This window comes from Mus caroli, chromosome 13, assembly GCF_900094665.2.
Source record: "Mus caroli chromosome 13, CAROLI_EIJ_v1.1, whole genome shotgun sequence".
In the NCBI taxonomy this organism is placed as follows: Eukaryota; Metazoa; Chordata; class Mammalia; order Rodentia; family Muridae; genus Mus; species Mus caroli.
The window spans coordinates 36,553,839-36,569,108 of record NC_034582.1 but is presented as its reverse complement, the minus strand read 5'-3'; the positions used below and the strand labels follow the sequence as shown (position 1 = coordinate 36,569,108).

Below are 15,270 nucleotides of genomic sequence, written 5' to 3'. Positions count from 1 at the left end.
GGTACCTAAGGAGAATGACCATTCAGTATCTTCAGAAAATCTGTGTTCTCATTTTTAAAATAATTCAAGCCTGGTGGTGTTGTGCTGAACTGTAATGCTTGCACTCAGTGACTTGAGGTCCTAGCCTAGCTGCAAGGAGCAGCTATCTCAAAAATATTTCAGTGTTATCACATGTGACTTGAACATCAAAGCCTGTGTCATTACATGTCAGGAACTATAAAGGGGGCCCTGGAGATGGGGGTGTGGAAGACCCACACCCTGCCAGAGTTTACCTATTCTCTGGTTAGTCAGGCATGGGAGAGCTGCAATACACTTTCCACTCATCCCTGGTTGGGCATTCAAGCCTCTGACCTACTCTTCACCGGGTAGCCAAGGGGCAGCCCTACCTGGGGACCCCAGAGCTACTTTGCTAAAGCCACTAACTAGGATTATAGGAGAGAGGGATGAGGGAAGAGGTTCCTGACACCTGCAAGAGTGAGCGCAGTGGATCTTGACTGGAGCACAGGAAGGTCTTCTGACAAGAGATTAGGGGAAAGCCTGTCCCATCCTCCAAGCACAGTGGGCCTTGATGAGCAGAGACATTCTATGGTTTTAGAGCTTTATTAGAGAAAGGCAGGGGGAAAGAGATAAGGTAGAAAGAAAGAGAGAGATAAAGATAGAGAGAGTAAGAGGGAGAGAGGAGAGGACAAAGAGATAGGAAAGGAGAAGACAAAGAGAGAGGAGAGGGTGAGAGTGAGGGGCAAGAGGGAGACAAGAGGTAAGAAAGCAAGAGAGCGAGGTGGGGCTGAACAGCCCTTTTTATGATTTTTTCATTGTTGCTAAGTAACTGGGGAGGAGTTCAGCCGGAAGGTCAGAAGCTTGGGCCATTGCCTACGTGACTACTGACCATGCTTCTCTTGTGGGGGGGTCTGGGAGGTGGTACCTTAGGCAGGTGCCAGAGTTCTAGGAGCATAAGGGAACGCCTACCATTCCACAATTACATACAAGGTCCTTTGTGGTCTAGATCTCAAACCATTTGCATTCTTGATTCCAGAAACATTTATACATGGTTCTATCAGCAAGAACTCACCTGTCCTTGTATATGTTTTTCATGTGTAAAAAATAATTAATACTCTGTATTTGTTAATGCTGGAAATTAATACGGGGGCAGTTGCAGTTACACCTTGTTTCCCAAATAATCACAGAGAACTTTAATATTTTAAAGCTCAGGCTTTAGCTAGGCAGACTCTCAATAGCTCATCTAAGTGAACCTGACCACCCAGCCCCATCCAGCCACGGGGCAAGCTACGTCTTCCAAGCACTTAGTCAGGTCCATGTCTTCTGATATCTCCTGGTGAAAGGGCCTATCTACTTCTTTCCAGAGTTCCTTTTTCCCTTGCAGGAAGTCCCACCTTCTTCTCTCTACTTCCCAATCACACACAGGCTTTAGCCTTTTATTGACCAACTAACTTGAGGTGCAAGATTTGCACCACAAAAGCTGGTATATATGAGAATTCTCTAGTCTTGGGGAAACCAGATCTTGGGGTACAGAATTTAGCATTTGAATACAAAGCAGCACCAGGCCAACCCCAACATGCATGTGAGATCCTCTTCTTGTTCACAACCTGGGAAACTCCTACTGAAGCTTTTCCTGGTGTGCCCTCTTTAAGTCTTCTATAAACAACATCATCTTTATGCCAGTGTGTTGGACCAGGGCGGGTGGGGGCATTCTCATAGCTCCTCCATTCTGTAAACGCCTTTCTCCTTTTAAGTGCTATCCACCACCCCAAGCCTTTGGCACCAGAAGTGATCTCCTAACCAGCCCAGGTCCCAGACCAATCCCCAGCAACCTCTAAGACAAGCCAGACCTGCCCTACCTTCAAAGCCAAGGCATGGCAAACTCTCTATCTATCTTGTGTTCTTGGCACCTGAGCACTGAAGAAAATCATTGGCTCAGTCACTGGAATCCATGGTTTTATAGCTCCAACAGGTTCTCACAGGCCCCCTGCATCTTCTCACTTGGTTGTATTCAGTCCCCTTGGCCTTTCTGGCAGTCAGTGCTAACAAAGGTGAAACACAGTCTAGGCTAAGCAAATCAGCAAGCCCCTGAGGTGCTGGATGGTGGAGGATTAAGTGCGATTAAGCACACCAGCAGTGCTATGTCTTTTAGGATCTGTGTTGATTAACTTCTTAGTATGATGTTTTGGCTAGCCTCCCAATTCTTAGATTTTTTAGAGCTGGTGAAGTGGGGTGCTGAAGGATGGATCATAAGGAGAAAAAAAAAATGGCTTTGAAATCCCATCATGCCCAAAGTACCCATCACAGTCATTATCCTTAACCAATGAGGCACAAGTGTACTTCTTTTCATTTTCATTTATTGTGTGCAGTTTAAAGAGGCAGTTAAAACATACAAACCATGGAAGCTTTAGATATTCTAAGACAGGAACACCATTCATTTGCATCTCTCTCATCTGTATTTTACATCTTGTCATACATAGGGACTATTAACACACACAGTTCCAATTCCTCACAAAGGATCTGTCAAGCAGCAAGATGATAATGCATCGCGGCACAGGACAGAAAGGCTCCTGTGAGAAACCAGAGCAGCAGTATCTGGCGAATGGTTATGCATAGAACTGGCGTGGAGGTTAATGCTAGGAAATCCTCAACAGGTAGCTCGTGTGCTAGCAAATGGAGATGCGGCTTCTACTGATACAGGATACAATGGAACTTGTTAGAAGTTTCAAACTCTGGGACACTTTAACAGAAGACAATACAAGGTTCCTTAATTCTATATTCTATAACCCAGTGCCATTCTACAGTCACCTGAGCATCTCCAGGCTCTGAGGACTGCTTATTGGCTTTATGAAGTCAACTTCAAATATAAAAGCACTGAGTCTACCAGCTGAGATCTGCAGTTACACTGGTTACCAGTCACAGTCAGACACCTTCTGAGAAAAACTGACTGTAAAAAAAGATTGCACTGTGGACTCAGAATAATATCACAGATTATGAGAAACACGGACTACTTCGAATCATGTTTTAGATGTCAGTAATACTTATCCTAAACTTTTAGCAAAACGCCACTTTGAAACGGTTTTTAAGCCTAATCTAAAGAAAGGGGTCAAGATGTCGACGGCTAACCAGTATCTACTTCCACTGTGAGAATCCATTCAGCTCAAATGTGCTTAATGCCTCAGCTGTTATACAAATCTTTAGTGTATTTGGCATTTAAATCTGAGCCATGCTATCCCATGGGCAATTTGAAAACACACACACACACATGAACACACGCATGTGCACATATACACATATATCTTTAGGAAGGGTTGACCAAGAAGGAACTGCAGCAATCTACCTGAGTCCTCAAGAATCTAATCAATGCTCAGAGATGACAGCATTATTTCTGGAAGGGTGCAGGCAAGACTCTAGTATATGTACATTGTATCCTTAAACTTTAAAGTTAAGTACACCCCTTCCACCGAGAGCCTGAGAATACAGGTATGACAGTTATAACAGCTATAAAAGTCCTAAAACAAAACAACAGGAAACAAGACAGAAATCCACAGCACATGAGGGACCCTGCAGGGAAAACACTTTCTCTTCCCTCTCTTGGCTGGGTAAAGGAGGCCAGGAAACCAATCTTACACAAAGGACTATGCCTTAGCCTCCTCATACTGGCATCCAAAATGTTTTTACTTAAGTTAAAACATGCCACGTATGAGCTATTACACCATAAGGTGTTTATTTCTTGGGCCAAGCACAGTATTTATTACAGGTTTATAAGATATGCTGGAAACATAAATACCAATAAATAATGCCCTTTATGTAGTTTCACAGGAATTAGTTTGGGTCTTGTTATAGATTGGTGGGGGACAGTTACATCTGTCATCATTCTTTAATACTGATACAACAGAGACACCTGCTGCTTAAAGTTTTTCCTATTGGCATCTAACCCTTAGATATCCACCACAAAACATTAGCAACAATGAAAGCTTGAAGCTCAAACATTAGATTATGAAAAAAAAAATCTAATGTAAACATCTTCCCGGTACCAAGATGCCTTGGGTCATCTTGACCGGTTTAAAAATATTTAGTTAGTATAAAAAAATATTAAATGCTAAAGATCAATTCTAGGAACAATGTCACTGCTTTGTGCCTTCTAGTCATGCCCCCATAAAGAACACAGAATGACTGTACCCCACTCTCAAGCTATTGGGGATCTTCCCCAGAAAATGTATAGCCGAAGGTTGGCTTCTGTAACTTCCCTGCTAGTGTATTCAAGGGGCTGCGCCATCTACATCTTCAGGAACTCACCTTGGGCAGTGCCAGTAGACAATTAACAACCAGCCTCTGCCAGAGCGAAGGATGAGGTAACAACTGAGGTTAAACAGGGCTGGAAAGAACAAGGATGAGGAAGGAGCTTGGCCTTGCAGCTCATTTCCCGTATGGAGCAGACAACACTAGAAGGTCCATCAATCTATCACTGCTCTGGTAAACAGTCCAAAGTTCAGGTAGAACAAACATGGACTCCTGGCAAGAGGCATTTTCCACAGCCAAGCGGGTATTTTCAATCAGTACTTTCTCAAGCCCTAGTACTCTTGAGGTCTTGTCGCTGAATTGCTGTTCGTGCGTGAAGTACTTTCTCCACAACAGAAGCCCAGAACATGAGTCCTCATATAAAGGGGGCTGATAACATTCTCCATAAAGGAGAAGACAGCTCTTAGATTCCTAACTACAATGCTAAAACCCCCAATAGGTTTAACCTAAAAGTATTTCATAAAAAATAACTGTTAACACTGTAAGATTTATACTTAAATTCTCCAATAAATAACTGCTATCTTGAAAAGTAAATTTATATATTATCACGTTTACTTAATCTAAGTAACCATCTATTAGGATGCACCGTATGTATCTCTACGAAGAAAGCATTGCCCAGTAAGCTATGGCATGTGCCTGGTATCACAGAAACATGTCTCATTTTGCATTTATTCCATGTTCTAAAGTATTTTTATCACGTAAATCTTGTGCCTCTGTAACAAATGTGTGAAATAAACTGGTTAAGCTCTAACTGTAACCTCCGTCCCCCTCTTCCACACCACTTCTCAGATTAGCGGTAGGAATCTGTACTTTCCCACCCACGCCTAGAGCACTGGGTATGCAACATTTCCAGAAAGGCTGCTCGCCACTGCCTTCTGTCTAATACCGGCAAGCAGCTTTGGATAAAACCTTGGATGTCTTAATGGCAGTTCACTCTGTGACGCGGTCATAGGAGCCTCTCTCTGCTTTGAATTTTGTTAGATCAATTCTGAGGATTTTGGCAATTTCTCCTGCCTTTGACTGCCATCACTTGGCATGAAGAAAGGCAATTGTTTCGCAAGTGTCTTGTTGACAAAATATAGCATGGCTTCGTCAACTTGTGGGTCTCTTCCTTTCTTAAGTCCTTTAAAGCATTTTGCTGTTTCTTTGCAAGAAAATATAGAATTGTGATCATTTCTCCAGCCACAAATGTTGGCATCACTAATATCAAGCATGTTCCAATGTTGTTTCCATGGTTTTCGACACATACAATAATCTTTCATTTCAATGCTGAGTCATAGCGCTGTCTTTTTAAAAACATTTTTAAAATGCCAATTAAACCTGAAATATTTGACACCAACAATATACACATCAGCTGAGGTAATGACACTGTAACAAGCTGTGAAGTCATATATGCGTGAGTTAGGATAATGACAAGACTATTACCTGGCTGACAGTAATGAGATACTTCCCAATTTCTGACAAGGCAAAATGTCAAGAAAAGGGTACATTTTAATGACTAATAACATGTTTTTTCAAGCCTAAAATGTTTACAGATTTATACCAGTGCAATTAAAAAGAAAGAAAGAAAGAAAGAAAGAAAGGATGAGTCCAGGGGCCAGCGAGTGAGTGTGTTAAAGAGACCTAGTGAAGCAAAATATCCAAGATGAAATCTGCGATGGCCCCATTTGGTTTAAATTCCCTTTATTTCTATATGGCTTACGTGTAAATCTTTTTTTTTTTTAAACTGGATATAAATCCAACTGCAAATGTTCCTCAGTCACTTAGTAACTTTCAAAGCTAGGTCGTCACTAAGGACAGAGGCTCGTGACTGCCTTGGCCCACACTCTAAGACATTGCTTTGTCTGCTCAGTGGCCAGCGTCAACAGGTGGCCTTCGCTGTCGAGCAGATCTGATCTTCTGTGGCGAAGCCGAAGGGTCTTCTTCTGTTTCAGACCCTGAAGGCTGCTCATTATCTCCTTCCTGGGATCCTGTGTCTCCCACGAGCTCCCGAAGAAACTTGAATTTAGATAAAAATAGATGCCATACAAAATACCAACCTAGAGAAAGATAAAAAAAAGTTAAGACAATTATCACATTGTTTTCAACTCTGGACACTACAGTTTTCTGAAAGGTCTATTGTATGCTACAGTATGCATTCGTACATCAAACGTAAGGACCTATGATGTGAATGGCATGAAGAGATTCTAGAATTATATAGGAGAACAACTTCCCACTTTCATGGAATTTAGAATCCAGCATTATAATAATGTGGGGGATGGTTGCACATAGACTCTTGGGGGATTGAGGCAGGTAGATGCCAAGTTCAAGGCTAGCCTGGTCTACATGTTAAGATTCCAATCGCCAATGCCAACCCTCTGTACACATATTTATGAGATTGGGACTAAGTAAGAGTATTCATTGTACTAAGATCAATTGTGAGAGTATTTCTGTAAAAAAGAGATACCCGTGACTAATGAGTAGACATACCCTAGCTCAGCTCTACTCAAGATGAGGCTGACTGAAAGAATGTTAGGCAGCACAAGTCAACTGTGCCACAGTGAAAAGAACGCAGTTGACTCCACACGACCAAAAGGTTTACAGCAGTGCTTCTCAGCCTTCCTTACGCTGCAACCCTTTAATGCAGGTCCTCATGTTGTGGTGACCCCAACCATAACTGTACTGGCTGGTTTTGTGTGTCAACTTGACACAGGCTGGAGTTATCATAGAGAAAGGAGGAAATGCCTCCATGAGATCCAGCTGTAAGGCATTTTCTCAATTAGTGATCAAGATGGGAGGGCCCCTTGTGGGTGGTGCCATCTCTTGGCTGGTAGTCTTGGGTTCTATAAGAAAGCAAGCTGAAGCCAGGCGGTGGTGGTGCACGCCTTTAATCCCAGAACTTGGGAGGCAGAGGCAGGCTGATTTTTGAGTTCGAGGCCAGCCTGGTCTACAAAGTGAGTTCTAGGACAGCCAGGGCTATACAGAGAAACCCTGTCTTGAAAAGAATCAAAAAAAGAAGAAAAGAAAAAGAAAGCAAGCTGAGCAAGCCAGGGGAAGCAAGCCAGTAAGGAACATCCCTCCATGGCCTCTGCATCAGCTCCTGCTTCCTGCCCTGTGTGAGTTCCAGTCCTGACTTCCTTTAGTGATAAACAGCAATGTGGAAGTGTAAGCTGAATAAACCCTTTCCTCCCCACTTGCTTCTTGGTCCTGATGTTTGTGCAGGAACAGAAATCCTGACTGAGGCACTAACAGTATTCTTGTTACGACTTTTTACACTTATTTTGCCACTGTAAACTGTAATGTAAATATTTTTGGAGACTGAGGTTTGCCGAAGGGGTCATGACCCACAGGTTGAGAACTGCTGGTTTATGGACAATTTCATAGAAAACTATAAAATTTCTACAATTATGAAATAGAGAAATAAAGCCTGTGAACCAACTGAGAAAGTTCAAGATTTTTAGAAAATGACATTTTCTCACCAAGTTCTTTAAGGAAGAACTGTTACTCAATAAAGAATCAGTCAGGTAAACTAAAGGTGGCCTGCCCCTGTGGGAGACTGATTCTAAAGCTTTGATTCATTTGGGAATCTATATCTCCAAACACTAAAGGTTCTTGTCCCCGATTGGTTTTTGATCAATCAATTAAGATGCCAGTGGCCAATGGCTGGGCAAAGGGAGACAGAATGGGACCCTTAGAGTCGCTCAGGCTAGGAACTCGGAAAATAGAGACAGGATCTCCATGAAGCGGTGGGAGATGGATGGACATAGGAGCTACAGGAAATAAAGCCAACCAGCCCTGTCAGAATTCAAGTGGGTGGACACTGGCCACTTCCCTGGTTAGGCCTGGAGTAGCAGGGGAAGGTTTAGGAGTGCCCAGCCTTTGAAGTAGCTATGGGGTTTTTAAATTAATGTGTGTGTGTGTGTGTGTGTGTGTGTGTTTTCCATTCACAGATCCAAAGACTCCCTGAGCGGGAGAGTGACTGCCAGGCGCATAAAGCGGAGTAGCTAAAACCTCACTACTGCATGCCCCAAGCTTTAAAAGCAGAAGACATGCAATGTCAGGCGAGCCAGCCTCAGCACCAGTGTTTGCTTCACATTGCTGATTCAAAAAGGCCAGCGGGCCATACAATTTTCTGACGACATGGACTTCATGAAAACAGCCCAATGTCTCTTCTACCATGTTAAACTAGGCCACAATAACGGCTGCCATATAGAGGTAGCATTTACTCTGTCTTGTTCCTTACCATCATTTATGAAAAAGCTCAGCACTCACTCTGTACTGCAAAAAGACCAACCTTGGACACTTAGCCCATTTCTTGGGTTTTGCCTTTTTTTAAGCCTCAATTCTGAATGTTAACTAGGGAACACCTTGAATATTTTTGGTCAACTATATGCATAAATGTCCCAGCTTTGTAAAATAATATTTTGATAATATTCCCAATTAACATGCTCTGTTTTCGCCCAAAATTCTCTGCTGCATAGGTGGAGCTATTAGAGAAAGAGCACCGGAAAGGGGGACCCCCACTTCTGACCCAAAGCACAGAAAGCTGCACTTGAGGACTGGAGGAAGAGCCACCTAGGTGCCTGTCACTGACAAGGGTAAGATAAACCACTCACCTGACAGGAATTCAAATGCTAACAGGGCAGGGAAATCTGGTGTAACTTTTGTTTTGTCAAATTATATTTTTATAGATATGATTCACATATCAAATTTGAAGTATACAATTTAATGGCTTCTGAAATATTCATAAAGTTGTATAATCAACACTCCTGAACTCCAGAGCAAGCGCACCAGCCCTAAAAGAATCCTCAAATCATCCATGGTTGAAGAAGGCCCTCTGCTGACAGAGAGCTTGTCTACCTGTATAAAGCCCTGGCTTTAGTCCCCCAAACCACAGAAAACCAGGCGTGATGGTCACACCTATAATCCCAACCTGTGCAAGTGGAGGCCGAAGGATCAGAGGCTGAAGGGCATTCTTGACTATACTGTGAATCTGAGGTAGCCTGGGCTCCATGAGACTCTGTCTTCGAAAATAAACAAAAACAAAAACAAAAAGAAACAAAACAGAAAAAGAATCCTGGTAGTTGGTAAGACTCCCCAGGCACTGCTGGAGGGGATGACTCACACCTTCCCCAGCACCTGAGATGCATAGGCAAGCAGATGTCTGGGTGTTCAAGGCCAGCCTGGGCTACATAATGAACTCCAGACCAACCAAGGCTACACTGTGAGACCCTGTCTGAAAAAGAGAGGAGGGTGGGGGAGAAAAAGAAGAAAAAAGAAAAGGAGAAAACCTATAAGACAACAAGCTGAAAAGGAGAGCAGTCACCAGAGACTTTCCATTCGTCCTCACCCGCTCTTCCTCCCAAACTGCACTGCCAGTAACTCCAACAACATGGCAGAACGTTCCGGTGTCAGGCTAGTGTTCACACAGTAGCGCTAGCCCAGCACATAGCAGCCATGCACCCTTCTCCTTGTGCTAGTAGTCACTAAGTGCACTGTGTCACTGTGGATTTACCCACTGGGAGCATGGCACATAAATGGCCTCATTTCTTACACCTCTTTTCAAGGTCCATCCTTGTCGGTGGCTGCACTACCATATAGTCTCACCAGTGACGTGTGAGGTCCCACTTCGCCACGTCCTCACCGACACTCCATAACCTACAAGGTATGAAATGACTTACTGCAGTGGTGGCTCTGATTTTCATTAATCTTCGTAAGTAATTAACAAGTTTCCGGGTTTTTTTAACTGTTACTTTTTTTTGTTTTGCTTTTGAAAAATGTCTATCCAATTCTGCTACTCAGTTTAAAGCTCAGAAGGTACTATTGTTGTTTTGTTTTGTTTTTGTTGTTGTTTTAAATTCTTGTGCTGTAAGCACTCATGTGTTCTAGACAGTAGATGTTAAGTTCTTCACCCTTCCAGTCGGTGTCTTTTCACTATCTTGGCATGACTTCTGCAGAACATGTTTAATTCTGATGAAACCGTGTAAATCACTGCAACTTGGCTGCCTGGGCCTTTGAAGTCACACTGAGGAAATTACTGGCTAATCCAAGATGGTTAAAATTTACAACTGCCAGTCGTCTAAGACTCCCATAGGTTTTAACACATTAAGTCTTTGATGGAGAAGTGGGTCCAAATTTACTCATTACTTTAAAAATATCAATTGGTCCCAGCTCATTCATTGGAAAGATGTTCTTCTTTTGGAAACCTGGTTAAAAACAATCATAAGGGCTGGAGAGATGGGTCAGCGGTTAAGAGCACTGACTGCTCTTCCAGAAATCCTGAGTTCAAATCCCAGCAACTACATGGTCGCTCACAACCATCTGTAATGGAGATCAGATACCCTCTCTGGTGTGTCTGAAGATAGTGACAGTGTACTCATATAAATTAAATAAATAAATCTTTAAAAAACAAAAACCATAAATGACAGTTTTCTTCTGACTTTTAATTCCCTATATGCCCATCTTATGCTGACATACCATTTGAAGTACAAAGCCACTGTCTGTCCACCAACTTTGCTTTTCCTAAGACTGCTTAGACACTTGGGTCCCTTGAATTTCTAGGTGAGTTTGAGTCAGCTAGTCAGTGCACCGAGTCTGAATCAAAATGGGGACGGCATTGGTTTTGTAACTCCATTCTACTCAACTGTCCCATGATGAGCATACATGGTTATATGTGCCCACACCAACTAGATCACAACTGTTTATAACTCCTGTTCCAGAGGATCTGACACCCTCATTCAGACATACTTGCAGGCAAAAACCCAATTTACATAAAATACAAATAAATAAATTAAAAAATAAAGAATGAGGGAAGAGCTAGACAACAAAAAGCCTTGGACAGAAAAGCACTAGCAGTTTCTCACGACAGTGGCATCCCCTGCGGGATGGTCAAGAGAAGGCAGTACCCAGGACAGCAATCTACAAAAGGGTAGCAGCAGTCATCAGAAGTTCTGGACATGAAAACACACTCTTGGGTCAGACTTTCTTCCTCTTAGCTTGAACAACCCTGAGATTCAGTCCCGGGGGTTAGGGGTGGGATGAGATGTAGTAGCATCCTGAAGGCGAGGGTTGCCATGGCTGCTGTATGGCACCCCCCATTTTCCCAAAGTGGCCTGCTAACCCATGCAACCACTCACACATCTGCCACATCCAGACAAACTCACAAAACACGCCTCCATCTCCCTCTGAGAAGTGGGGGAGGGTGAGCGCCAGCTGGTGGGAAGGATTCAGAGAGTGACAGTGGTTCCCACAGAAGGACTGAGGGAAGGATCCTGTGAACACAGGGCTCTCTTGCTGACAGCCAGAGAGGATGAACTCTTGTTGTGCGTTGGCTGTGACAGGATAGGAAGTGCAAAGGAAAGGAGGCATTGCAGTGCCACTCGACAAAGCAGAAGGAGTCAATAAGTCTCGGTGTGAAATGAGGATCCATATAGAACTGGAATTTGGGGGAACAGGAAGAGAATGGAGGTGTCTGTAAATCAGTGTCTGATGCTTATAAGCAGTTTATTGAAAACTTTCAACAGTATAAACAAAAGATGATAATGAAAACTCAAACAGTTAAACAAAAATAACTACCCAAGACACACACTTTAGAAAAAGAACTATTATAAACCCCCAATGCATATATCCTAAGCAAAGCAGGTTTTAGCAAAGAAATCATGAGCTACTGCAGTCCCAGAAAAAACTGCTAAGACACTACTCCAGAGATGTTAGTTAAACATAGGAAAAGAAACCACTAATTTTTCTTTTTAACATTGGGGACAAGTGCTCTAAGGAAAAGCTTTGTACGTATCAGCTACCAGCCAAAGTGTCACTCGATTTAAACTGCCCTGTCACACTGTCAGAAGCAACAGTGCTCTGATGGAGGAACCATAGCATCGTATCTGGCCTTACGGCAAACCAACCCTAAGCAGAGCACTGCGTAGTTTGCCTAATTCAACAAGGTGGCTTATGGTTAAGTAACAGAGACTCTAAGACCTTAGGGAGAAGTTTCTTAAAAACTTACAAGGGTATCTGAGAGTCCCCTTGGTGGTTAGTTAACTTGATTAGTCCTCATGAACTAGTCATTCTCTTGGTGAGGGATGTTTACCTCAGCATTCCTGAGAAGAAGTGGGTAGTTTCATAAACCTGAGGGGAACGGACAGATTAGCTTAGAGAAAGAGACTTGCTAAATGCCTCTTTATTAGGCAAGGATCCAAGGGCAGTCTCCACTACAGAAACTGCTCAACACACACACACACACACACACACACACGCAAGTTTTGTTTGCTTGTTTTTTGAGATAAGGTCTCACTTTGTAGCCCAGGCTGGCCTGGAACTTGAGGTGTAGTTTAGGCTGGCCTTACACTTGGGGCAATTCTGTGTACACACCTCCCAAGTAAGATACAGGCACACACTAACACATTCAGCTCATAGACAAATCTGCTAGCTAACGTTTATCTAAAAAGCTGGACTTGGTGGTACCTATTATCATCCTTGGGAAGTGAGCTGGAAGCAGGAAGATAGAAAGTCCCAGGCTAGCCTGGGCTATACAAGACCCTGCATCAAAAAACAAAATAACAAAACCTTCCCCTATTCCTTTAAAATGTCAACACACATTACCCATTAGTGAATGTCTACACTGCATGAGTCTCCAACATACAGAACACAGCAACTACTTGGTGTGGAGGCCAAGGTCAGCCCACAGGAGGATGAGGGGGACATTTTTCTGAGGTAAAGTTCACTGTAATCATAAAACAGTCAAAAACGACCCAGTGTAATGACCCTACTTAAAGACACCTGATTGTAGCAGTTCCTAAATGGTAAGACTCAAACTACGTATTTTTCACATCTGCTAGGGGTTCTCAGAAACTAGTCTTGAGGGATCATCCCACAGACCCCTAGTCAATCTTGTGTTGGAGTCCTCCAAAAGTCCCTCACTCACAAAGACCACAGAGACCACCATCGCTGCAAACCGCATGAGGATTTTACTAATCCAACACGTTAGGGACCCCCCTCAGCATGCAGGCAAGAGGAGAGACACTGAACAAAGAAAGAACACACTTTTTATACCTTGTAAAGGGCAGATTTAGGCAACAAGGCTAGTTGGCTTTTTCTCATTGGTGTAGCAAGTAACCCTTTCAGGCATTGGTTGGTTTGCAGAGGGTGACTCACTCTGCCTGCCCCCATGGTGAGTTTTTATGATTTGGTCAGTAAAGCAGCAGTACATTTTCAACTTATGGGTCAGCTACTAACGTCACGGCCTATGGTACATTATCTTGATTGATAATTGATATGGAAGAGCCCACTCATCGTGGGCAGTGCCATCCTTGAGTTGGGGGTCCTGGATTATCTAAGAAAGCAGCTGGGCAAGCCATGGAAGCAAGCCAGTAAGCAGCACCCCTCCATGGCCTCTGCATCAGCTCCTGCTTCCAGGTCTCTGCCCTGACTTCCCCAGATGACAACTACAGCTGTAAGCTAAAATAAACCTCCGCCCCCACAAGTTGCTTTTGGTCACAGTGTTTTATCACAGTAATAGAAACCTCACCTAAAACAGAAGAATATATATACCTGTCCAGAACTGGAGGCTATAGTCCATGGTCTAGCATGCATAAGGTCCTAGTTTTAATATCTAACACCTCAATTAAAAAAAAAATTTCCCCCAAATATCCGCAAAGAGTTAGGTGATGTTATAGGAAGCCTGTGGATGTAATATGTGATATAATGGCCAGAGCTGTTTAAATGTCCCCTCCAAAACTCATGTATATGTTTATGATATCGTAACAAATAAAAGAATTATGACATATTAAGAAATGAGTTATTGAGGCCAGAAGGAATACATGGAGAGATTTAAGTCTGTCTCTCCCTGTGCTTGCCCTTCCATCCCATAATGCCACAGAAAAGGCCCTTGCTAGGTATTAAGACCACAGTCCTCCACTATGCATTCAATAAACTACTATCATTCATGATTTACCTAGTGTGTGGGATTTTACTGTAACAGCAGAAAATGGATTAGGTAGACTGATTATGCTCTAGTTCAAGCTGTGCTGTGTCTGCTCCTTGGGACTGTTTAATGAGAGTATGTTGAGAGCTCACGCTCCTGTACACTCTGCATGTAGAAGTTTCACCCTTCAGACACTATTACATATACAAACACACTAAATGGGACAGGAGTATGTATAAGGTGTGTGGGTTGTAACACAAGAGCCACCACAGACACAAAGGACATCAATGCCTGATGAGATTCCCAGTGTCAACTTAGCCTCAGAGTAGAATGGCCTAGTCTGGACTCTGGGTTCTAGGAAAATCTCCAAGGTGTGTTTCCTGTATTGAGGGAACAGGAGGATGCAAGAAGAAAACACAACACTAAGACCCAGATGACCTTGAAAAGTATTTACCCCCTTAGACACTGCGGCATATGAGCTAGCTCACAGAAGCACAGCTCACTCACCAAATCCTTCACACACACAGAGCAAACTTCTTGCTTACTCTTGTTCTATGAAAACGGGTATTGCACCATGTCCCAGTTTTCATTTAGAAAGAAAAACAGGAAGGAAAGAAAGGGAAGGGAAGAGAGAAATTCTATTTACATGTAATCAAACACCAAGGCTCACTGTTAAAATGAGTTCTTCACAGCTTTTTAAAAGGTAGGTTTGGGCTTTGTTCCACCCTTAGACTGATAAGCAATGTAAGGCAGAAAAACTGGCTGGCAACAGAGGCTCTGGGTTCTGGGATAATGAAAGGTGACTCACTGTGTGCTGTAAATTTCAGCAGCTGCTGGGAGGAAGCACACAGAAAAAGGGAAAGAGAGTCATGCCCTGGGTTAGGGTCCAAGGAAGAGGGTTCAGCACTGGAGGCCAGCAGAAAGCTGCACTGGGCGGGGCAGGAGGGGCAAGAGGGGCGCCCAGAGTGTGAGCAAGTTATGTTTAAGATCTGGGCCAATAGCTAAAGAATGGAGAGGGAGAAAAAGCACCGGGGTAGCTAGGGCGCAGGGTCGGCTGACACTCGCCAGCT

General features: G+C 43.3%; 1 protein-coding gene across 1 annotated transcript in view; it reads right to left on the bottom strand.

The window, feature by feature from the left end:
* Positions 1-2,334: 2,334 nt before the first annotated feature.
* Positions 2,335-15,270, bottom strand: part of Smim13 (small integral membrane protein 13) — a 23,486-nt gene continuing 10,550 nt past the window's right edge. The window contains exon 2 of the mRNA XM_021180794.2: positions 2,335-6,338. Coding sequence (XP_021036453.1) covers positions 6,148-6,338 — 191 coding nt within the window. The 3' untranslated portion in view covers positions 2,335-6,147. The remainder of the gene's footprint in view (positions 6,339-15,270) is intronic.